The following is a 23,864-nucleotide window of genomic DNA, read 5'->3' on the forward strand; positions in this document are numbered from 1 at the left end:
CCTTCCTTCCTTACAAACATCTGATGTTCATATCTTGCAGCTCTCAAATGTCTGACATTTATTCTCTGTGACTCTTACATTAAGCAAGTTTGACCACCCCTGGTTATGCCTGTAAATGCTTCCTTTTTTCTTTAAAAATTCTTACACTAGAAGACTCCCCAAAACAACAGAAAAGCTCTTTAATTAGTTATCATTATTTTCTATTTTGCATTAAGAACAGCATTCAGTAGTTTCTTGATTGCATACTAAGACTGCATACTAACATACAATATGCGGCAAGGGAGAAAATAGTTTCAAACTGTATATGTATAATTACTGTCTGATATTGGACAAGCAACATCATATAATGGAGGGTAGCTGTCAGTTTCAAGTACAATAGCTACATTCACATCTAGTAGACATTTTAGAAACCAACAAGATTTTGGGGGTATAAGCTTTCAAGAGCTGAAGCTTTTTTCATCAGATACATGCATTAGAAGACTCTTAATAGTATATATGTATTTTAAAAACTGTAGATGAGGTATTTGTTTACACCACAGTAGTTCAGAGTGTTCAGGCACCATGCATGTCTTTTACCTTGCATCATGTTATAATCTTGCTGTAATCCTTAGAACAAGATTACAGTAGGATTATGAATGTGAAGCACCTTTAAAAAGTTATGCCAGTATCTCTCTATATCAAGGAAAGATGCTGAGACTGAGAAAAGAGCTTGCCTTGGTTAACCTAATGAAATTGTAGATGGTTACCACCTGATTCATAGTTTTGTCCTTAGCCACTGTATTGCATCAACACTCCTTGGTGTTTCATTTCACCTTAGTCTTGTAGCCATTAAAACACTTTCTGCTTTTGATTTTATTTTCAAATTAATGTCATGGTATGACATGAACAAGGTCTTCCTGTGGGAGCTGCATCATCTAAACTGAAGTTGTCATGATCTCACATGAGGATTTTTATAGCTGTAGTTCCCAGATTATATAACTCTGTTCCTTAGAAGTTTAGAATGGTACCACCTTTGTAGGCTTTCGATTGAATATTGAAAATGTTATTATTCTGTAAGGCCTTTGAAAATGGATTTAGGTTGATGATTTTTATGCTTTATGATGGCGCTTTAAAAAGGGTTTTTTTGTGGTGAGTTTGATTTTTTTTACTTTTATGCTGTCACCTGCTTTGGGTATCATTTTAAGAATATAAGAACGTAAGAGGCCTGCTGGATCAGAGCAGTGGTCCGTCTAGTCTCACACAGTGACCAACCAGGTTTTCTAGAGCACAGGTGCCAAACATGTAGCAGGCCTGTGAGCAGCTCGCTGTCATCTGCTTCCTTCTTGCTTCCTTCTGCATCACAGCATGCTTTGCCAGGCTTGCTCAATCACACAGGAGCTACAGAGCAAAGCCTCTGTTTTCTCTATTGTCTGGCCAGCACATGACGCAACTTGTGTACAAAAGCTTGCAATGCCTAGCCATTTCATGTTTCCCCCTAGGTCTTAGTCTCAAAGCATTGACCAGGAGATTTCTGTAATGAATGTCAATAAATCAAAAGTAGGCTTGCAATTTTCAGACACACACCTGAACAATGTACTCAAGATAGCTACAGCACAGACATTGTCTCCATATTTTGATACAATAATTCAGAGTAAGAGGTGTCAGTTATCAGAAACCGTTAAATAAACAAAATGTTGCAAGAGTGCTAATCTTTTAAGCATTTTTTTTAAAAAATCTTTGTGTTTGTCTGTGTCCTTTATAGTTTATATCTCCGCTACCTGGCATTACATTTTATGACACACATGGGCCAACCCAACAAGGTCTCATTTATATCAGATCTGACCCTCATAACAAATGAATTTGATGTCCCTGCTCTAGAGGGCCAGCAACAGGGCATAGTGTTCAAGACCGTCCTTCCCTTGATGTTGCCTCCTGGCTCTGGTGTTCAGTGGTTTCATGCCTCTGAATGTGGAGGTCCTCCTCAGTCACCTTAGCTCTAGTAGCCACTGATAGACCTATCTTTCATGACTCTATCTAATCCCATAAGAGAAGTTCTTGCAGTGTTAATATTTTATACAGCTCTCTTTCCCAGTTGTTTATGCTATGTAAGGGTGCTGAGTTGATGTTAATTCCTAAAAAAACATACAGCTGTATTGTATCTATCTTAGCCTCTCTCAGTGCCTGGAACTGGTATGTTTGTATGTGTTGAAGTCTAAATACAGGGCTGCCACTTTCTGGAAAGCTAGGGAAAGTCAGGAAAATGGAAACTGGTTAGGGAAAGTCAGAGAAATGGGTCAAATGTCAGGGAAAATGTGATTAGGACATACTTTGGAGATGCTGCTGCAGGAGAAGGACAGCCTGCACTTGTGGCAGTTGAAGTAGAGAAGTGACAGAATACAAGTGTAATGTAATGTTGCACACACATTCCATTATTTGATTAAATGAGTTTGAAAATGCTTGTGAGTGATGGTTGTTAATAGTAAAAAAGAATAAAATGAGGATGTAAGAGAGAGCATTATTTTATGGAGAAACTGATTAACTTCTTGCAGATTTTTTTTTTAATCTAAAGTCCGTTTTAGTTGATTTGAAGATGATAGGTTAGCAAATAGTGCTTTATTTCTTCTGGCCAGCTGTAAAGTCCAAGCATGTCATAATACTGCTCTCAACAATACATTTGAGAATGGTTTAGAATTATGTTGATAAAAGGGGAAAAAACTATTTACAAATGTTAATTTTAAATGTTAAGTTAAACACTCTGAAACATACTGTTTTATGTACAGATCTCTTTTCACTAGTTGTACACAAAGGAAAGCATTTCTGTCATGAAATAAACATTAGGTGTTCACATTACACGAAGAAGAGGACAGAAATAGTCAACAAATGAAAAGTATCAAGCCAGTTTTCCATGACATTCAAGAAAGCAATAATTTCAATCTATTAAGCACTATAGCTAGGCATGTTTCTTGTAGGCCACTTGAAAGCCTTATCCTGAAGCTGATGGAAGTATTTTATGTTTCTGTAAAATATACTAAAGTACTAGTAGTCTAAGCCTGTAGCCTTCACAGAATAGTACAAACTCAGTTGTTAAAAGTATGTTTTTTTATAAAGCACTGAACCAAAAAAAGGGCAAAAATAGGACGGGCAACTACTTGGGACCCAAAGAAATTGATTGAGTCAACGTGACTCAGTCTGGGCCTTATTAAGAGCACCCACTAGCCAGTTACACAATTGCATGTAAGCTGAAAATTGTCCACAGAAATCAAAGATTTCTACAAGTACTGTATTTATCTTATGTACAAGGTTTAAAGTTAAGTATTAAATGTGTGTTAGTGGACAGTTTCCTAGCCCTACACACCAAATAGACAGCACATTGAGGTTGTGACTAGAATTATATACATGACATGAAGCGGTGTCTCCTGAACCTGGAGTGGAATTAAATGAAAAACTGGCAGATGAATTTTGCTACTGTTGGATTTCACAGAGAACAAACACCTTCCATACTTTGTAAAGTAAAGTTTGCAGAGAGGAGTTTGCTGCTGTTGAAATTTATAGAGAACAAGCTCTTGCTCCCTCCTCCCCAAACATAAAGCTTGCAAATGGGTTTGTCTGCTTCTGCTAGATTGTAAAAGTAGTCTGCAAACATTTAAGCTGCACCTCCTTCCTTGCTGCTGATCTGCAAATTATGCATTCTGGAACCCAGAATGTTCCTGTTCCAAGAAAGTCCTGCTTTCCAGACAGACTGCTGAGTAGTTCTGTTGAAGGCTGCAATGGGAGCTACCAGGGCTTTTTTTGGTAGAAAAAGCCCAGCAGGAATTAATTTGCATATTAGACCACATCCCCTGATATCACCATTGTTTTATATGGGACTTTTTTGTAGAAACAGCCCAGCAGGAACTCATTTGCATATTAGGCTGCACCCCTGATGCCAGGCCAGCCAGAACTGTGTTCCTGTGCATTCTGGCTCAGAAAAGTCCTGGGAACTACATTTTAAAAGATGGCTTTTGATATAGTTTTTATGCAGTGGCTGGACGTCCTATGTCATGCTGAATTATTTTGTGGCCATCGTCAGTTGCTGCAGATAAGTCCAAACGTTGTTATAAAGTGTGCTACAAAACTTTTGAGTTAAGTAATATCGAAATTAGAACTATGCAATCTCATACACAAATACCATCACATAAGAAGAACTTGAAAATTAAATAAAGTTAGCAGTCCATTGCAGTGTGCTTTGGTTCAAAACCAAGTACAAGTTCAGTCAATGAAAGCACAGGAGAGGAAGAAGGAAGCTCTGAAAACACTGAAAAACATGTTCAGGAAGATGAAAAATGCAAAGAACTGCCTGCTGTACAAACTAGTATGGCTGCCTTTGTAATCAAAGACTATGTTAAGACAGGAGAGGGCCTGTGGACTTTGCACCTAGTGAAGAAGACATCATTTAACTCTTGCAGCAACATCAGTGAATTGTTGGAGACATCAGTTTATTCAACTGAATGTTCTCAGATAGCCTGATAGTTTCATCTTGAAAAAAACAAAAGCAATGTATGATTAAGTTTTTGGTTTGGTGCCTTTTGTTCTGTGACGTTCTGCTGAAACATGGAAAACAGTGTCATAATTTGTTACCTGTTTTTGAAGCTCTGAATACAGTGATTCAAAAGGGTCCGATGTATTTAGTGGTTTGTTTTTGGGATTAATACTGTCAAAACATTTCCACAGTACCTGACTGGTTTTTTTAATTCAAAATGCCACTACTAGAGATCTTCTTCAGAAGTTTCAAGAAGATATGTCATCTTTACCAGTTGCAGAATTACTACAGGTATTTATGGACAGGTGAAATGTAAATCACCTGTTTCTGGATTGGGGGATGAAAGGAGAAATGAAAGCCAACTGTGACTGGAAAGGAGAAGAATATTAATTGATTGACCTTTGGACATGTAGCCTTCATGTTGTACTTGGGTCATTTAAAACTGGATTTCATGCAGTGAAACGGGACCTTAATTCAGCTTTGCACAACATATACTATCTCTTCAAAGGTTCCCCAGCTAGGTTTGTATCATAAACTGCTATAGCAGAAGGAACATAATTTTCCCAGAAGTTTTGCTCCACTAGATGGTTGGAGAATGTTATGTGTCTTGAATGTTACATATACTTGTATATGACAGTGTCAGAAGGTATGAGGTAGAAACAGAGCTATCTAACAGTAAACCTGCAAGTTGCATAAAATCTGCAGTGCAAGATCCACTCATGAAATGTAAAATGACATTCATGAGAACAATTGCTGGAGATTGCAAGCCATTTCTATAGCTGGCACTTTATTTGTATGAAGAACTTTATGAGCTAATCAAGAAGCTAATGATTTGTTGCATAAAACCAGAAAAGCTGCAAAAATTGTCATCTGGTTTGCAGTTGTTAACAATTGACATGCAGTTGTCTGAGAACTTGCTTGACACAAGCAAGGTCAAACTTGGCTTTGCATTAAAGAAGCTCTTAAAAGAAACTAAGTGAACGTCAAGTGGCTGAGTTTTACCTAGAATGTAGGTAAAAACATGCTAGTAGCAGTTGTTGAAAAGTTGGTTGAGATAAGTCCTTTGAAGTTCAATATGGCTTGTGGTTTCTCAGCATTAGATCCTGCTATCATTATACGCAAACCAAATGTTGGGATCACCCAAATAGGGACAAATATTTGAACTTCTACATGCAGCAAATCAAATCAATGACACATAATCTGAAAAAATCAAAGGAGCAATACAGTGCTTTAACCACAGCTGCCCCAATGAATTCAGAACTCATTTTTAAGCATATATGGTAGAACATGATGATGAAATTGAATTGGATACATTTTACGGTGATATTTTGATGGACAACAAGAATTTCTCAGATCTGTGGAATGTCAAAATGTGCCTTATCTTGTCTCATGGTAATGCTTCAGTTGAAAGCAGATTATCAGTTAATAAGTCAATTTTAATAGAAATTTGCATGAAGAAACTGTCAACACCAGGTTTATGATGCTATCCTTAGTTCTGGAGGACTTGAACCTATTGTAATTGATAGGAGTATGTTGCAAATGACATAAGCAGCAAGAAAAAAAAACTGAAAGAAGAAGAAACTTGAGGGAGAAATTAAGCCAAAGACAAAGAAGAAACAATTGATCAGAAACTAAGAGATCTGCAAAATAAAACTGTAGAAGTGATAGCTACATACTGTTATTTAATCTTTTTAAAATTTATTTATTTATTTATGATTTATATCCTGCCCTTCCCATGAAGTGGCTCAGGGCGGCTCACAACAAATAGTCAAACATAAAATTAAACTAGCATTTAAATATATAAGCATTTAAAACATTTAAAACATTAAAAACATTAAACATTACAACAGTATGTATAACAGGAGTCTGGTAAAGCTACATTAGTTTCTCATATCAGTTAGGTGTAAGCTAGCCGGAAGAAGGTTGTCTTACAGGCCCTGCGGAACTGAACAAGGTCCCGCAGGGCCCTAAAAGAATACTTGTACTCTACTTTTTAACTTTATTTTAATTGAAATTTCTCAATCATTTTAAAGAATATTTATTGATGTTTATTTTATACAATTTTTAGTCTAGCTTTAAAACAAGATCAAAAATATTCTGTCATTTGTTAATGATTAGAGCAGAGGTTTGTTACGAGTGCTGGATCTGACATAATTGTCACTCTTTTGGGTTGGGCCATATGAGCCATAAAATGTAACACGGGGTACCAGAGATATAAACTTTATAAAGGAGATAATGCCCCTGTATAAATCGATGGTGCAGTCTCATTTGGAGTACTGTGTGCAGTTCTGGTCGCCTCACCTCAAAAAGGATATTATAGCATTGAAGAAAGTCCAGAAAAGGGCAACTAGAATGATTAAAGGGCTGGAACACTTTCCCTATGAAGAAAGGTTGAAACACTTAGGGCTCTTTAGCTTGGAGAAACGTCGACTGCAGGGTGACATGATAGAGGTTTACAAGATAATGCATGGGATGGAGAAAGAGAAAGAAGTACTTTTCTCCCTTTCTCACAATACAAGAACTTGTGGGCATTCGATGAAATTGCTGAGCAGATAGGTTAAAACGGATAAAAGGAAGTACTTCTTCACCCAAAGGGTGATTAACATGTGGAATTCACTGCCACAGGAGGTGGTGGCGGCCACAAGCATAGCCACCTTCAAGAGGGGGTTAGATAAAAATATGGAGCAGAGGTCCATCAGTGGCTATTAGCCACAGTGTGTGTGTGTGTGTGTGTGTGTGTGTGTGTGTGTGTATATATATATATATATATATATATATATATATTTGGCCGCTGTGTGACACAGAATGTTGGACTGGATGGGCCATTGGCCTGATCTAACATGGCTTCTCTTATGCTCTTATGATTTCAGATGAATGACAGTAGCAGGCTTGATTGGATTAGGTGTGACATGCAAGTGGGGCAATAGACGTGGAGCTACCAGTGTTGGTAATGAGACAGGAAACCTAGGTCAATTCCATCGAGGAGGATTCAGTCCAGTAGGATGCAAAGAATAAATGGACATAAATTTGACATTAGAAACCACAACATTCAGTGCATTTACAGAGGAATTTTAAAGGGAGATTAGAAAGAGAGACTGTTGAATTGCAATTAATAATGATGATCAAGACAATACATCCTCCTGGACTGAATTGAGAGCCGTTTTTCTTGTCTTATTACCAATGTGTACTATTATCATTTGGCATCTGAAATAATTCCACTCTTCATGTTATAAAGACCAATCCAGGTGTTCTAATTCCTAATTAGGGTCTTTTTGAAAGAAAATAAATCAATATAGGAACAGAGAAATCAATTTTTTTAAGAAAACTTTTCAGAATAAGCCAAAATAACTTCCTCAGTGTACATTGTGCTTGTCAGAAGAATTCACCCACCCTGCCTCCCTCCCTCTGAAGAAGTGTGCTTGCACACAAAAGCTTATACCTGGAATAAAATGTTGTTGGTTGGTCTTTAACCTTGTTATGCAACTACAACTTTGTTTTCTCTCTTTCTCTTTCCTCCCTGTTCCTTCCTCCCAAAAGAGGAGGAGCATCTCTGGAGAAGGAAGCAGAAGTTCAGTGTATGTTGGGGGAGGGGCTTGTCTTCATATCTCTCCCACATGAAGCAGGAACCAGCCATGAAACTGTGTGTGTGAGAGAAAGCGAGGGACTGGGGGAAGGAGGCAAGAGGCAGGAAACAGGAAGCAAAAAAATGCTGAGGGAGCTGGAGGGAAAGCAGGCTACCCTGTGGCTGCAGCAGCAGTCTTGGAAGGGAAGCAGGAGAAAGAAGTTGTTTGGGGCTGGATTTGAGCCCTGCGCAGGGTGGATGCATCTTGTGGGCTGCATGTTTGACACCCCTGGAGAGATTACGTGTTTGAAGTTATATTTCTGTGTACTTTTTAGTTTATTTTCAAAATGGGTGTGTTCAGTTAACAATCAGTGTTTAAAGAAGTTCATATTCAAGTTCTTATCTTAATAAATATTTGCATTTCAGTACTTGTATAAATCATTTAATCATACCTTTATTTAATGTAATATAAGCTATGCATTTTTTAATTTGGGGCTGCTTTTGAGTCGTGTTCAGGGAAATCATCAAAAGTTGGTCAGGGAAATGGAAAATAAAATTTTAGTGGAAAACCTTTTGAAGTATCCAGGGGGGAGGGGAGGCAAGGCAATTTTCTCACCCAATTTTAAAGATCCCCCCCCCCACTGTTCATTTGCAGTTCAGTGGGGTCTTATGCTGTGCAGCTATAATCTGGGTGGTGCCATTTGCATTGCCTTAGCACATGATTAAAGAAGATGCATGTTCCCGCCAGTATTTTGATGTGGAAAGATGCTGGCATTTTTGTGTGCTAAATGGATCTACTGTTTGCACTGAGAAAACTTTATTGGGTCTAATGCCAAGTGCCAAGATGATTATAAAACTAATGAATTTTCAATTTTGTTTAAGGAATTAGAGTCCTTGTGGATGCTCGAGAGAAACTTCATATTCCTTGGGGAGATCCTGCTAACCAAAAGAATGGTGACAAGCTGATGGCTTTTGATACCCGCTCAGCATTGGTGGCACAAGGGATGGTGGAGACCACAGTTTTTTTACAGTACCTTCTAGCAATAAGAGCCTTATGGGCAGATAGTGGTATACAGCATGCCTACGATAGGCGCAGAGAATTTCAGCTGGTAAGATGCACAGATTTTTTCTTAATTATGTTCTTGGTATTCTTAAAAAATAGCAATTGAAACTATGGTCTGTTTCTTTACTATTATAAAAGCAATTAGACTTTCTTGGAATAATAAATGTAAGTTAAGATGTAAGAAAAGTTATATAGCCTAATCAAGCTTGATTTTCTTCCAGAAATCATTTTTGTGGAAGATATTTTTTTACAAGGCCAAGCAGCAGAGCAATAGCAGAGCTTTGCATATGAACTTACACTTAAGAGTGTATAAAGAGTGACTTTCAGGTTCTCTTTAAAAATATACTTGGGTTTAGTTCAGGAAAAAAATCTGTGTCCCAGTAATTATTAAAGGAGGCCACAGGGCACTCTCAGGTAATGATCTATGAATCCGGGTGCGAGGGGTTGTTCAGAAGTTCTGGGTACATTTGGAAATTTAGGATTAACCCTAGCCAGCCACAGGAGGTGGTGGCGGCCACAAGCATAGCCACCTTCAAGAGGGGTTTAGATAAAAATATGGAGCAGAGGTCCATCAGTGGCTATTAGCCGCAGTCTGTGTGTGTGTGTGTATATATATATATATATATAAATTTTGCCACTGTGTGACACAGAGTGTTGGATTGGATGGGCCATTGGCCTGATCTAACATGGCTTCTCTTATGTTCTTATGTTTTCCAATATGCAGTGGGTTCTGGCAGCAAGCAAAGTGGAATTGTTTCAGTTTCATCCTGATGATTAAATACTAGACCCCAGATTCCCTTTCTGGCACTTAAAGTGGCACTGGGTTAGAAGCTGGCTGATGGCTGTTGGGCACAAGAGTCTCCTTGAATGTATGACTGACATTTCTGAGTCATATGTGTATTACTTAAATATACCTGTATAAACAAGGTTCCTGTGTCTGGGGTGTGTTCTAACTTTTCCTTGTTATGCGCCTACTTGCCATCTCAGATCCTCCTAGGCCATCTCCTGGTTGAACCCTTCCTTTGAATTCTGCTGCTTTTTCAGTAGTAGTTCCAGCATTGTGGGACACCTTCCCCAAGAGTCCCAGAGAGCCCCTATGCTGTCTGCCTGCTATAAGAAATATGAAGCTGTTCTTTGGAGGTGGGCATTAATTTCATCTGGAGGGTAGTATTTTGAGGGGAAAGTGAATAGTTGTACCTCATCTTTTGATTTCACTTGTCTCTGTCAGTGAAACGTGAGCTATGTTGTTAAGATTGTAATAAAAGGTAGCATATATTTTTTAATTAATAAGGGAACTTTGATCTGTATTTGGGGTAGTGGATTGTAGGTTAAAGAATCACAGATGCATCTTGCTTAAAAACCTACTATATATGATTGATGTTTAAATCTAGATTCTGATGGGGAATGTGGGACCAATATAAACAGTCAAACATGTGTTGTCAGACTAAAGTGAAGAGACCCCCTCTAAGGAGGGGTAGGGCAAGGTAAGCAATTAAAGCATCATGTTCTGTGGTTTGCATATAATCTCTAATGTTACTTCTGTGCTGAAGTGATTAGCACAATCCTGTGTGGAGTTCCTTCAATCTTGGTCTGCTGAAATAAGCGTATTTAGATTGGAGGAATTTTTATGGGACTGCCTACAGGCTGTACGTTGCTGGTATATTTTTGTCAGACTGCTGTCACATTAAAGGAAATGAGTTTAGAAATGCTTAAAATTAAAATATCCTAATCAGGACAGCCAAGCTAGCCCAATCTCATTAGATCTCAGAAACCAAGCAGGGTCAAGCCCTGGCCAGTATTTAGATGGGAGACCTCCAAGAAATACCAGAATTGGGACATGGAGGTAGGCAATGGCAAACCATCTCCGAACATCTCTTGCCTTGAAAACCCTACAGGGTTGCCATAGGTCAGCTGTGATTTGGCAGCACTTTGCATCATCAAAATGGTACAATACTTAGAACAAATGATCAGGATGATGCGATTTCTAAATGACTGAAAAGATTTATAGTTTGTTTGTCTGTGTTCCTGAAGCAATATATAATTGAATCTTACATATTCTTATGACTTTCATATATTCCATAATGCTGAATAAAGTTTTGATTCTTGACAGTTCAAATCCACTGTATTCTATACCTCTCAGCCTTTGTAGTCGGAGATGCATATTTCATCTCCCCTCCTCTGAATATTTTGGGTTGGACCCAAATCCCCCTTCCATGAGTAAAAATGTGTGTTTGCTTGCACAAAGTGGGTTGAATGACCTTTGCCAATTTCCCTCACTGCCAACCCCCATATCATGCTTCATTCTGCTCTGAAGAGTACCTCAACCCCAGGAAATAAAATGAACTACAGTGATAGAGAGATGTTTACTAGCAAATATCCACTCATTGCTGGTAGTGTGTGTACGTTACGTATTTAATTTTCTTTCTATTTCAGATATTGTTAAGCAGTGATGTGGGTTTTCTGGGAAACTTTTCTGATGCTCTAAAAATAAGATGTTATTTGTTTGAAACATTTTTTTTTTACTCCCCCTCATATATTATTCCTCAGCAGGCACACCGAAGATCTCATATTTATTTGGACGTTTCAGTGTTTTCCATGGTAGACTTTGCTTGGTTTGGGTTTCTTGGTAATACAGCAGATGTGGAACACAGAATAAACTCAGCTGTTTCTGACACTTGAGACACTGATGTGTTAGGGCGGTGTGCAAAAGCTAATTTGGTCTGCTTTATTTAGTTTTAATAATTTCTGTTCCACATTCTCCACCATTGGTACCTGATGGATTACCGATAGTTAAAACATAAAAACAGTCACATATTAAAATAGTTTTTTAAATGTTCTGGGCTGACAATGGTTGTTTAGCTCATGTTCTGTTAAAGTGGAAGAATATATCCCTATCATTGTGGAAGCATCAGAAAATACTCAGTTCAAAGCAAAAGTACCGTTGTTGAAAATAATGGCCAATAGAAGTGATGGTGTATATTAGCACATAGTATGAGGCAGATGCATCTAGTTTTCCAGAATGTTTGCCATGATAATGTTTAGACACCTAAAATAAATGTTCTGTACAATATAAAACTTGTAATTAGTCTTTTAGATGCCACAAATCTTTCTGCTTCAAAAGACAAACATGATTACTTCTCGGAATGTATGTACCATATGTCATTTAAAGCTATGTTCCACTGATATCACTTGCAAGCTTGTTATACAACCTTAAGGCTTTTTGTTAATTTGTCTTTAACTCTAAGCTGATGTGAGCTATTTTGAGATGTGAATAATAGGTCAAGTTGTAAGGGATTGTTGTGTAAATATGCTGCAACCTCAAATAGGTTATGTAAATATATATTTAAAGTGACTCAAAAGGTTCAAAATGACTCTCAGAGAATGAAAATACGATGAATAACTGAACCAAAGATTAAACAAAACTGGCCTGATGCATGCATGCATTATGTAGATTAGTTAGCTGTTTAAATGAAAAGATGTGGAGACTTCATGGCTGGTTAGTGTTTCTCTTTTTGCTTCCACCACCACCACCACTTTTTCCTTGCGTCAGGTGTACGAGCACTGCTTAATATGCTTGAGTGTCAAAGTATTTTCTTAAGGTGGATGATACTAGCTAGAGTATCGCAAAGAGGGCTTCCAAAGGCTTGCTTGAGATTGCTGATGCCAAAAGGTGAAGCATAATAGTGAACAGCTTAATGCATATTGTTTCTGATGGTGGGCAGCCTTCATGTGACTGTTGTGGGCAGCTGTGTAGCAAAGCATATTTGCATTTACACCCTTGAATGGGTAGTTATTAGATCTGGCTTCTCTATAAACTGCCATAAATCTGCTATGATATGCTGAAATCTGTTGGTCACTGGACTACAATGCCTGCTCTGGATTGACCTGAGGCCAATGAACTGGACCATCAGGAATTTTTTTCCAGGCACTGTCCTCTCTTTTTCTTTACTATGCTGGGACACTGTAACATGGTTTTTTTAGAACATCGTCCTTAAGGGTAATTTATTTTATAGTATCAAACTTAGTTTTGTTGCTGTGAATTTTATATGTTGAAACCTGCCCTGAGCCTGCTTGCAGGAAGAGCAGGATAGAAATTAAATAAATAAAAATAAACAAAATGCTGTACATATTAATTATGGGATTCCAGGTTCATCGGTCGCTTTACTAGAGGTTTGTGCCCAGGCCAGGAACCAGCTGAGTAGGACTTGTGACTGTCATCAAGGATTGATATTACTAGGCACAAATTTTATAAAATACTTCCTTGAAAATACTGGCATGGTGTCCAGCAAGGCAGAGCAATAAGCTGTGTGTTTCCACAATAAGTTGTGTCTGTGGGTATCTGTCACATAAATAGAACTGTAGAGACTGGCCAAAGGAAGCTAGGTCAAGAGGACAGTCAGACTCAGGTTTCTGATACAGCTCCACCAAGCACCAAATTTAAGCAGCACCCTACAAGTAAAAAATGCTGCAGTGTATCTCAAGACGCCGGCACCTTCTTAGTGCAGAAATGCATTTTGAATTTGAGGTTAAATATCTCTAGTCTAAACATGAGTTACTATCTAATGCTGTAGATTTATGTGCATCTTACGTACAAATGTACATCGGGATGGATTGGATTTAAATCAATAGTCAGGAAGACATAGTTTTCCACATAAAGGTTCATTCTTGCTGGCCATGATATTTGCAATCCAGATGAAGGTTTCATTTTAGTATAATAACTTATGAGATTAACTAATGCTTCTTATTCACCACTTAAAATAGATAATTATGGAATCATTGCAAGGTGAATTATCTCTGGTTTAGTAGGCTGATAATTCATATTTGCAGAACTTGCCTCCTGTTTATTGGAAGAAGAAAAATAATAATTAACAATAACCATTTATATTGTTTTATTTACCTAAGACGTGTTATAGCATATGTATTCTTGTATTTGCTTAAACATTTTCAGGAATATTCTGCTCAAAAAGTTTCACTTTCATTTGTACTTCTTGCCCCTCCCTCATCACAACTAACTTTTAACATCTCCCCCTTTTCCACCCCAAACATTCTTATATTCATTGAACTTCTTGAAACTTCACTTAAGAGAGAAAGGGTTGATTCTTTGTACATAGATTTGTAGAGAAAAAATGGGATTAAGATATTTTTCTCAACTCTTTGTTTATTTTGTAACGTTTTTGCTGTGAAGAAAAGGCATGTGATCTCTGCAGACACAAATTCACCATTTTGAGAACTGTAAAAGCAAGCATCTGTGATAATATATTCTAGATAAAAAACGCTGTGCGATAATTTTACAGAAACCTCTGGAAGAGCATGACTTTGTGAATGAATTGATGCAGTAGTCCCCAACCTTTTTGGCACCAGGGACCGGTTTTGTGGAAGTCAGTTTTTTCAAGGAGTGGGGGCGGCAAGGGTTTCGGGGTGGATGGACAAGTATCACCTTATTTTCCTCGTCCTTTTCCTGGTTCATAGTGCATCCCCCTTCGAATAGCTATGGAAGAAAACTGATGCGGGGGGGGGGGGAGAGGAACAGTTGCATTTTGCTTCTGCCCTCCTCCTCCCCATTTTTCCAAAGCTTTGCCCTTCCTGGCTTCTCTCTTGCACAGGAAAAGCTTTCAGGACTAGGTTGATGGGAGGGGAGGGAAATAACCACTTTTTTTAAAATTACGCCTTTTAAAAATTACTCCCCTCCTCAACCCTTCCAACTGAGCTAGAGTTTCACTGCATTTTCCGTGTAGTCCTAATTTACTGAATGTAAAATCAGATCTCTCTCTCCCTCGGTGTGTGGGCCAGGCTGGCTAGGCTCTGCGCCCCCTTGCCTACTCTCAGGGGTCATTTTGTAGGAAAAAAGGTGCCAGAGCTCATCAGCATAACTCATTTGCATATGCCACACACCCCTACCATCACCAGGTGTGCATCTCTGCCATGAAGTTTATTAGCTTCCCATGAACTAGTTTGTTCCCTTTCTGCCTAACCTAGCTCTCTTTTCTCCCATTTCCTCCATGTTGTCTCTTGCTGTACTGACTAAGGATGCCAGTTCTGGGGTTGAAAATTCCTGGAGATTCTGGGGATGGAGCATAGAGAGAGTGGGGGTTGGGAAGGGAAGAGACCTCAGCAGGGTATAATGCCTTACAATCCACACTCTCATTTTTTCCAGGTGATCTGATCTCTACAATCTTGAGATCTGCTGTAATTCCTGAAGCTCTCCAGGCTCAGCGTCTTATCTGGAGGCTGGCAAACTCACATGCCCTTACTGGCCGTGAACGAACATCCTTCTCTACTCCAACAACTACTCCACTCCCACAGTAACAGTGGTACCAATACTTCCCGTGACCTCTCCTCTCTGTTCCATTCTCCACTCATTCAAACATGTACTCATACACACACACACAAACAGATAACTCCCTCCTTCCCCCACTTCCACTCTGCACACATTCAAACGTATATTCAATCAAATGCACGCACAGATGGCTCCCTCCTTCCCCACTTCCACTCTGCACACATTCAAATGCACATTCAAGCAAATGCACACACAGATGGCTTCCCCCCCCCCCCACTTCCACTCTGGGCTCATTCAAACATGCTTCCACTCATTCAAACACTCCTTGTGGGCTGCCCGCCCTCCAAGTCTGCATTCTCTGTTGCCGTGCCCCTGCCCCCCCAGCCTCCCAACTTGCTTGTGGAGCACCTGGGCTTCATCACGCTCCAGACCCGCCACCTCTGCTGTACTGCCTCCAGACTTGCAGGGCACCCGGCCTCTACGCCATTGTGCCTCAGACCCTCTGCTGCCTCTTGTGGGGCGCCTGGTCTCCACTCCACTGCACCCCAGGCCCTCTGCCTCCAGGCAACACTGGAGGGCAAAAAAAGACCAGGGTGGGGTGGCTTGGCTGAGGATGCACCTCTCGCTGGTTGCAAAAAGGCAGAGGTTGAGTTCGGGTCTTGTCAGAGGTGAACCACTTGTTGAATCCTGGTGAGCCCGCATCACACATTTCGCTGCTGCCTTGCCAGATCAGTGCCAGTCCGCAGACTGGGGGTTGGGGATCCCTGGATTAATGGAATTCATTTACCAAAAATTTAAACAGTGCATGAATATACCTATCATGCTATGTAATTAAAAACTAATCCTTATTTCATGATGAATAACCTTTGGACTATAATGTATCTTAAATAGAAAACTACTTTTAGATAGATTTCTCCCTCAAAAAAGCATTTTATTATATAAAAAATCAGTTTTAAAAAATCACTGCTTTTTATCCACTCTGATGTTCATACTATGTACATTTTGAATAAGTATAGCATTAGCTTAAGTATTTCATTCTATAAAACAGAATATCTCACAGGAGATCTTAAACATGATCCCCTGAATTTTCAGTTTTTCCCTAGACTAGGGGCAGGGATATCCCCTCCCTTGTTTTTCCTGGCCTCCCTTCTCTGTGTGGGTTACAGTGTATTGCCTTGAAATTACTTCCTGGGCTGGTAATCTGTATTCATGCTTCACATACCCTTTAAAAATGAGAATATATTGTTACAGTCTTTATATACATATATGAGACACGCTTTTAAATTTAAAAAATCTCACTTTGTGTAACAAGGTACTTAAATATTTCTTATCTCTTCTTTGTGTGCAGAACAAGTATGAACCAGATTGGTACTGCAGACTGAGAATTATCTAGCTGTGCAAACCTTGATTTGCTGAACCAAAACAATGCCTTGCAATCTCAAGCACAGTACATTTTGGTTAGCCTTGTTCACACATTCAGCTTTAGTCTATATTTCACTAAAGCTGTCATCAAAGAATGAGAAACGTAATGATATGCCATTGCCTGCAAAATATAGGCAATAAAACCAAGGAATTTTATACAACTTAGTATCGTGTTAAGGACTAGCTCAGCATAATCATTTCTGAACTATTCAGTTTTCCAGGTGCAATTCAGTGGCTCCTCACATGGCAGGAATCTTGATAGATTTGTATTTTATATAGTTAGATTACACCCTGTACTGATAATTTCATGGCCTTTTGACCTTGTTTATGTTTTATACATCCTATATAAAAGGTCTGCCTAATGAGAAGCCCCTCCATTGCATCTGAAGAAGTGGGCTCTATTTTGGAAAGCTTATGTAAGAATAAAATTTAGTTAGTCTTTAAGGTGAAGCACTCCTGTGTGTTTTGCTAGAACAGAATAACATGGCTCCCCCTGTGGAATAAAACAATAGGAGTTGAGGGAGACACATACTAATTATTGGGTATATACATTACATTACTTTTTGAATAAAAGCACCTATATCTTTAGGAAGTGACTTGAGAATGCTATTGGAATAGAAAAGCAGTGTTGTAATTTGTTTTCATTACAGCAGTAGCTACAAAACCTTTTATTTGACCCCTTGGGATTTTAAATACTTACACAGTATGCAAAATCTGCATGCATTACACAGTTTTTACATTTGGTTGGATCTTCAGAACTATTTGGGGAGCTCTATGAGGGGAACAGAGCTTTCCTGCCTTCTCTGTTGCAGCCCTGTGCACTCCTGGAAAAGCTGCAGAGAAGGCCCTCTGGAATGTCATGCAGTGGGATGTAGGGAGTTGCAGCTGGGGGAATGGATCTGTCTGCAAAATGAGCTCTGGATCCCACCCATAGTTTTATGAAGGACGTTGTAGTCTAGATAGGTGAGGTTTGTATTTGAATAATACTGCTGCAGCCTTTAACAGTAATGCCTTACCTGAAATACATTATGTCAGAAACCATCAATAAGCATATTCAGATCTAGCCGTGGGGGTGCTGTTCCTCACTTCAGCTAACATAGTACCTTCATTGAGAAAACATGACAATATCAGCGGTCTGGGAGGAATTCAGATCACTTTTATGTCTGAATCCTGTTTTCTTCTGTGGCATTGCCTGTAAGGCTTTATCAGATTCTCAAAGACAGGAAAAGGTGTGTTCAACTAGAATCTATAGGCAGTTTCTCTTTTTAAGAAAAGCATTAGGGAAATATCTGTCATCCATACTGTCTTCATTCTTTAGTGTCATTTTGTAACATTTTAGTGTCACTTTGTAACATTTTACAAGAAAGCTTGAGTTGCACTGTGATGGGGGGGGGGGAACGACACCGGTTTGAATAACTGCTCTGCCATGGAAGCTTGCTGGGTGACCTTGGGCCAGTCGCACATGCTTAGCCTAATTTGCCTCCCAAGGGTGGTTGTGAGAATAAAATGGAAGAAAAGGGAGCAATAGTAAGCTGCTTTGAGCCACATTGTACATACCAGTCTTGCTCTTGCAGAGTTGCTACTTTCTGAAAAGTCAGAGAAGTGGGTCAGATGTCAGGGAAAGTTTTACTTTTGAAGTGCTGCTGCAAGAGAACAGTCTGCACCTGTGGCGAAGTAGAGAAGTGTCAGTGTAATGTAATGAGGCACACATATTCCATAATTTGATTATATGATTTTGAAAATGTTTATGGCTGATAGTTAATAAAACACAATAAAATTAACTTATAAATTAGCATTATTTTATGGAGAAGCTGAATGGCCCTGGTCTGACCTACAGGCCCTATTCCATCCTGACCTCAAAGTTTTCCCAACACCTGGAGGATCTTTTTTTCCTCCCTGTTCAGTTGCCGCCACCACCTGGTCTTTGTAGGAATTTCCCACTAGGAGTACCAGGACACCCAGCTTCCCTTCCGTGTTCTGAGGCCTTGTCTCTGTGTCTGCTGCTACCCAGCGCCTGGTTATCACAGGGGCAGCTTACTGCATTGTGTGCCACTGGGGGAATAGACACGACAACTGACTGCCTTGCCCTTGCCGTCCTCCTGGCACTCCTTTTAAAATAGCATGCCCAAGACAGTGGAGGTCTAAGTGACACAATTTCATCTTAGAAAAACAAAAGCAATATATGTTGAAGTTCTGGTTTGATACCATATTTCTCTGACCTTCTGAAACAGCTGAAACAGTGCCAATATTTTTATCTGTTTTGATGAAAGTTTGAATAAGGTGATTCAAAAGGGTCAAATGTATTTAGTGGTTTGTGTTTGGAATGAATGCTGCCAAAAAATTTCTACACATTAGCTGTCCTGTGTTTTTCTTCAAAATACTACTACTGGAGACGTTCAGAAGTTTCAAGAAGATATCTTCTTTAGCAGTTGAATATTTATGGGTGGGCCAAATATAAATCACCTTTTTCTGAAAAAAAGAAAAAATGAAAATCAGCCGTGCCTGGAAAGGAGAAGAAACTGAATTGATTGACATTGAATGTGTAGTCTTCATCTTGTACATGGGTTTCTTAAAACAGGATTGCACTGTGTGAAATGGGACTTTGATTTAGCCCTGCACAATAGGTATTATTTGTTCAAAGGTTCCCTGGCTAGGTGGACATCTGAAGTGTGTGTGGAGGGGAGCAATATGGAGTGATTTAAACTTTAAATACCTTCCTTTCTCTCCCTGAGTCACAGGGCAGTGGCAGCACGGGTCTGGGAGAGAAGGGAAAGTATTTAAAGAGACTGTGTTCCCTTCTCCCTCTGACGTGTGCTGCAGCCATGTGACTTGGGAAGGAAAAGGAAGGTACGGAGCCAAATAAATTCAGCAATACCAGTTATCTCCCAAATCCCAATATTGATTCAGTACTATTTGGGAATATTTTTATATACCAATGTTTTTCAAGTTTGGTATACCTAAACCTCCAAATACCAAATTTTTGTGCACACCCCTAATTACGGTAAATTCAGTGTGAGCTGCAGAAATATAAATCTGTGGAGCCAGCAGTTCAATGAGCTAAGAGAAGTAAATTTTATGGTCTTGGTTCTGCTCTCTGTATTATGTGCAGAAAAGTACATTGTTCATAGATGCTCATGCTTCCCGGTGTGGAAATAGCAGCAGATGCATGGCAGTTATATGAAATGATTTCAGTGGAATCTGTCTTGACTGAATCTGTCTTGACTGAATCTAATGGACAAGATTCAAAAATAACCAAAACCACAGGGCACTTGAGCAGTGTAAATATTTTATAAGGTAAGCTAGTGAAGCTATTAGGTCCAGATTGTGGGGTGAAAGTCCAGAGTTCCAAATACAAGCTATAACTATCATATGAGGCAGGCTGTATTGGCTGTCGCTACCACCATGCCTACATGCTGTCTGAGGAACCTGATTGTGCAGATTTTTTTGTGTTGAGACAACTGCAGCTCAAAGAGCAGCAAAGCAGTGAGCCAGTAACACCCCCCACCCCCAATCTTTTGCTGGCCTGAGCAGAGGCAAGCTGCAGGTGCTGGCCAAGATCAGAGGAGAGAGATTCTAGAAAAATCTAGTTCTGATGGCTTTGTAAGATATGACTCTGTTATGGCTTAGCTTATAAAAAAAGCATCTGGTGTGGCACACAGGAAATGCTCAAAAGAGGAAATGTGATAGTGTAAGCAGAAGTAGCATGAGCACTTCTTATTGATTTAATGACGTTTTTACAGGAGAGGAACTGCATTCCCTGTGGTTAAAACAGTTGTGCTTTAAAGACTGTTTGCCATCACTTTACAGTTGTATGTTACAGAGCTTCAAATGGCAGACTGAAATAGTGAATAGGAACTACAAGAATATCTTAGCTGCAGGAAAACAGAAGATAATGCTGCAGTTTAATAATGAGGGGGGGGAGGGCTTAATAGTCCAAAAGTTCAGACAGATTGGTTTGTTTAGAGCACTTAAGTCCTGTCTTTTCACTTTTAAAAAAGGCTCTTGCTCAAGCATAAAAAACAAACCTCTGAAAACAAAGTGCAGCCAAAACTTCCAGAAAAATGACTGCCACACAAGGAGAAAAAGCCTCTCTTCCTATTACTAATATCCCATCAATAATTCAGCAGAATACCTTCAAGCAATATTACTTTATTGGCTGAAGAACAATTAGGAAAGTGTTGGCCTTTCTTCTAATAAGCCATTTCAGAAGGCTGGGTCCATCACTGCAGAAGCCTGCAACCAGGCAGAGGATGATTACACACACCTGTATAGGATGGCTTGACAAGTAAGAGCTGTTGCGCGTAATCAAGCTGGCACAGGGGGCCATGTATGTTTTTCCTTACAACGGCAACCTTGCCTTTATTTAGTTAGTTTATTTGTCCACTGCCCTTTCCTGCGAACAGGCTCAGGGTGGATAACAGCATAGTTTAAACTATAGTTAAAACAATACAGTACAATATAAAACCATAAAACAATATAGACCATAGGTGACAATATTTCTGCTCCATCCTACAGGTCTTTAAACTGGCAAGTCTCCCTTGCACAAATTGGCAATTGCAATTACAAAAAAAGATCAGCAAAGGGAATAGAGTTTCAGATAAGATCAGCTTATTTGTCATCTTATTCCAGTAGCAGAATACCCACATTCCCAGCTCTTATCCTGCAGATACATTTCTCATACTAAGCACACTTCTTTCATATTCTGAGCAATAGTACCTGCATCATGATTATAAAGCCAATGTTTTATTCCAGATCAGTAGTTCTTGTCATATCAATCTGTCACCTATCTGTTTCCTAAAACTTGAGGGGTAGGGGTTGGAATGTTAATCTTGTCCTAGCTTTCTTCTAGGAAAAGTGATTTCCAGTTTCATGTGTGTGTTTTCTTTGCTTATCTGTCTGGCCATTTTGGGTATTCCTCAGATATGCAGCATAACAACTTTGTAAATAAACAAAAAGGGAAAAAACTGAATGAGGACTGAAAATGCTCTAGAGCAGGGGGATCAAATATATGGTCTGGGGGCCGGATCAGACCCCCGGAGGGCTATCAGGCTCAAAAACAAATCTGCTTCTTTCTCCCTCTCTCTCGTTTTCTTCTGCATCATAGCTTGCTTTGCCAGGCTTGCTCATTTGGACAGGAGCTAAGGAGCAAAGTCTGTTTTCTCCATTGGCTTAGGCTCCTCCCTTAGGGGGGAGGGAGAGCTTGCTTTGCCAGGCTCTCTCAGTTGCACAGCAGAGCTGCTGAGTCAAGCCTCTCTTCCTTCTATTGGCTGAGGTTCCTTCTCATCCCCAGGGGAGGGCAGAAAGGAACCAGAGCTTCATTTGCCCAGTTCCCTTGACCCCATAGGAGAGAAACAAAGCACCTTTAAGGCCAACAAAGTTTTATTCATGGTATGAACTTTATGCCTTGCTATAGAGGGGGGGTGGGTTTGTTGGCTTATTATGCCAGGACTTTCTGAGATACAGCTGGGTTTGCCTCTCCTTTTTAACTGTATCATGCCTTCATGATTCAGTCTTTCTCAGTAGGAAAGCAATGTGAACTATTTAGATGAGGAGTAACAACAAACCCATGAGGTGGATTAGGTTGAGAGTGTGTCCAGAGCAAGTTCACCCAGCACATTTCCTTTGTGTAGCGGGGATTTTTAACCTAAGCTTCCCAGATAAGTTTGCTGATACTGACCACTATATATTGCTGTTTCTCTCTTCTTGCTGTCTCTTTCTTCTTCATAGGAGTTGAAGTTATGGGGAAGACTATAATTTTGTAGGCAGACACATAGCCCTCACTCTTTGTCATGGTGCCTTTACATGTTCTTGACAAAAGCTCACAATGCCCAGCCATTCCATGCTTTCCTCTAGGTCTTAGGCTCAAAGCATTGACCATGACATTTCTGTAATGAATAACAATAAATCACAGACACACCTGAACAGCATACTCAAGGTTGTTACATCACAGACATTGTCTCCAGATTTTGATGCAATATTTCAGAGCAAGAGGTGTCAGTTATCAGAGACTGTTAAATAAAATATTGCAAGAGCACTAATATTTTAAGCATGTTTCATTTTAAGTTTTTTTTAAAAAAAACCCTTTGTGTTTGTCTGTGTCCTTTATAAAGTTTATATCTCTGATACTTGGGATTATATTTTATGACACACACACATATGACCTGGCCCAACAAGGTCTCATTTATGTCAGATCCAGCCCTCATAACAAATGAGTTCGACATCCCTGCTCTAGAAGATACTGAGTGGTAAAAGCCTTGAGAGTGTCAAGAATCCTGAAGGCAGAGATTGTAGAGATGAAGATAGAATTTCTCAGTTGTGACTTTCTGTTCTCTCTCCCCTTTCTTCTACCATGCCTAGCCAATTCCCCTGTAGCATCAGCTTCTGGCCTTCCATTTTGGTCCTATTCTGAAGTGTTCAACAATATTGGAAATTCAAATTTTCCTTTTGTTCAAATGCAAAGCAGTGGAAAAGTAATATCTGAATTTCTGAATTTGAGTTAAAAACTAAACTAGCTCATGTAATGGGTATTTATGCTATGTTTGTAAATAGTTAACTTCTCTACCGTCTGTGGCCAGAAAATATGAACTCTGGGTGAGTGTTCCACAGCGCTGTGTTATTTTAAACTATATTTTTAAGGATAATATAAAAATTATAAGAGAAAACACTAGTCAAATTTCATTACAGAAAATGTCCTCTATGGTAGTAGACCAGGCCTTTGGAGAACAGGTCTACCCTTCCTTTGCACTATTTTGGTAGACCTGGCCTTGGACTGTTGCCCTGTGCTGAGCACCACCACCACCATCATCATCCTTGATTAATCGCTCTATTCCCAGGTTTCACCAGGTTCTGGGTGATGTACAACATGTATTATAAAAGCAACATATACGCCATCACTTAGGGGGGAACGCTGTTCTGGGTGTCCAGGTAAAGCAGCTTTTGTAAATCGATTCTCAGTTCTGACCCAAAAGACTAACTTTAAGTATTTGAAGGCAAATATCAAGTTTTTGTGAGTTTGTAACTTTAGTAGACTTGTTTGGAGAAT

At 39.4% G+C, this 23,864-nt stretch overlaps 1 protein-coding gene across 1 annotated transcript in view; it reads left to right on the forward strand.

Moving 5' to 3' along the window:
• The window catches only part of GNA13 (G protein subunit alpha 13), a 47,563-nt gene that overhangs the window by 3,717 nt on the left and 19,982 nt on the right, over positions 1-23,864 (forward strand). Inside the window, exon 2 of the mRNA XM_060251989.1 lies at positions 8,943-9,169. Coding sequence (XP_060107972.1) covers positions 8,943-9,169 — 227 coding nt within the window. The remainder of the gene's footprint in view (positions 1-8,942; positions 9,170-23,864) is intronic.

The sequence above is a fragment of the Heteronotia binoei genome, chromosome 13 (assembly GCF_032191835.1).
Source record: "Heteronotia binoei isolate CCM8104 ecotype False Entrance Well chromosome 13, APGP_CSIRO_Hbin_v1, whole genome shotgun sequence".
Taxonomy (NCBI): domain Eukaryota; kingdom Metazoa; phylum Chordata; class Lepidosauria; order Squamata; family Gekkonidae; genus Heteronotia; species Heteronotia binoei.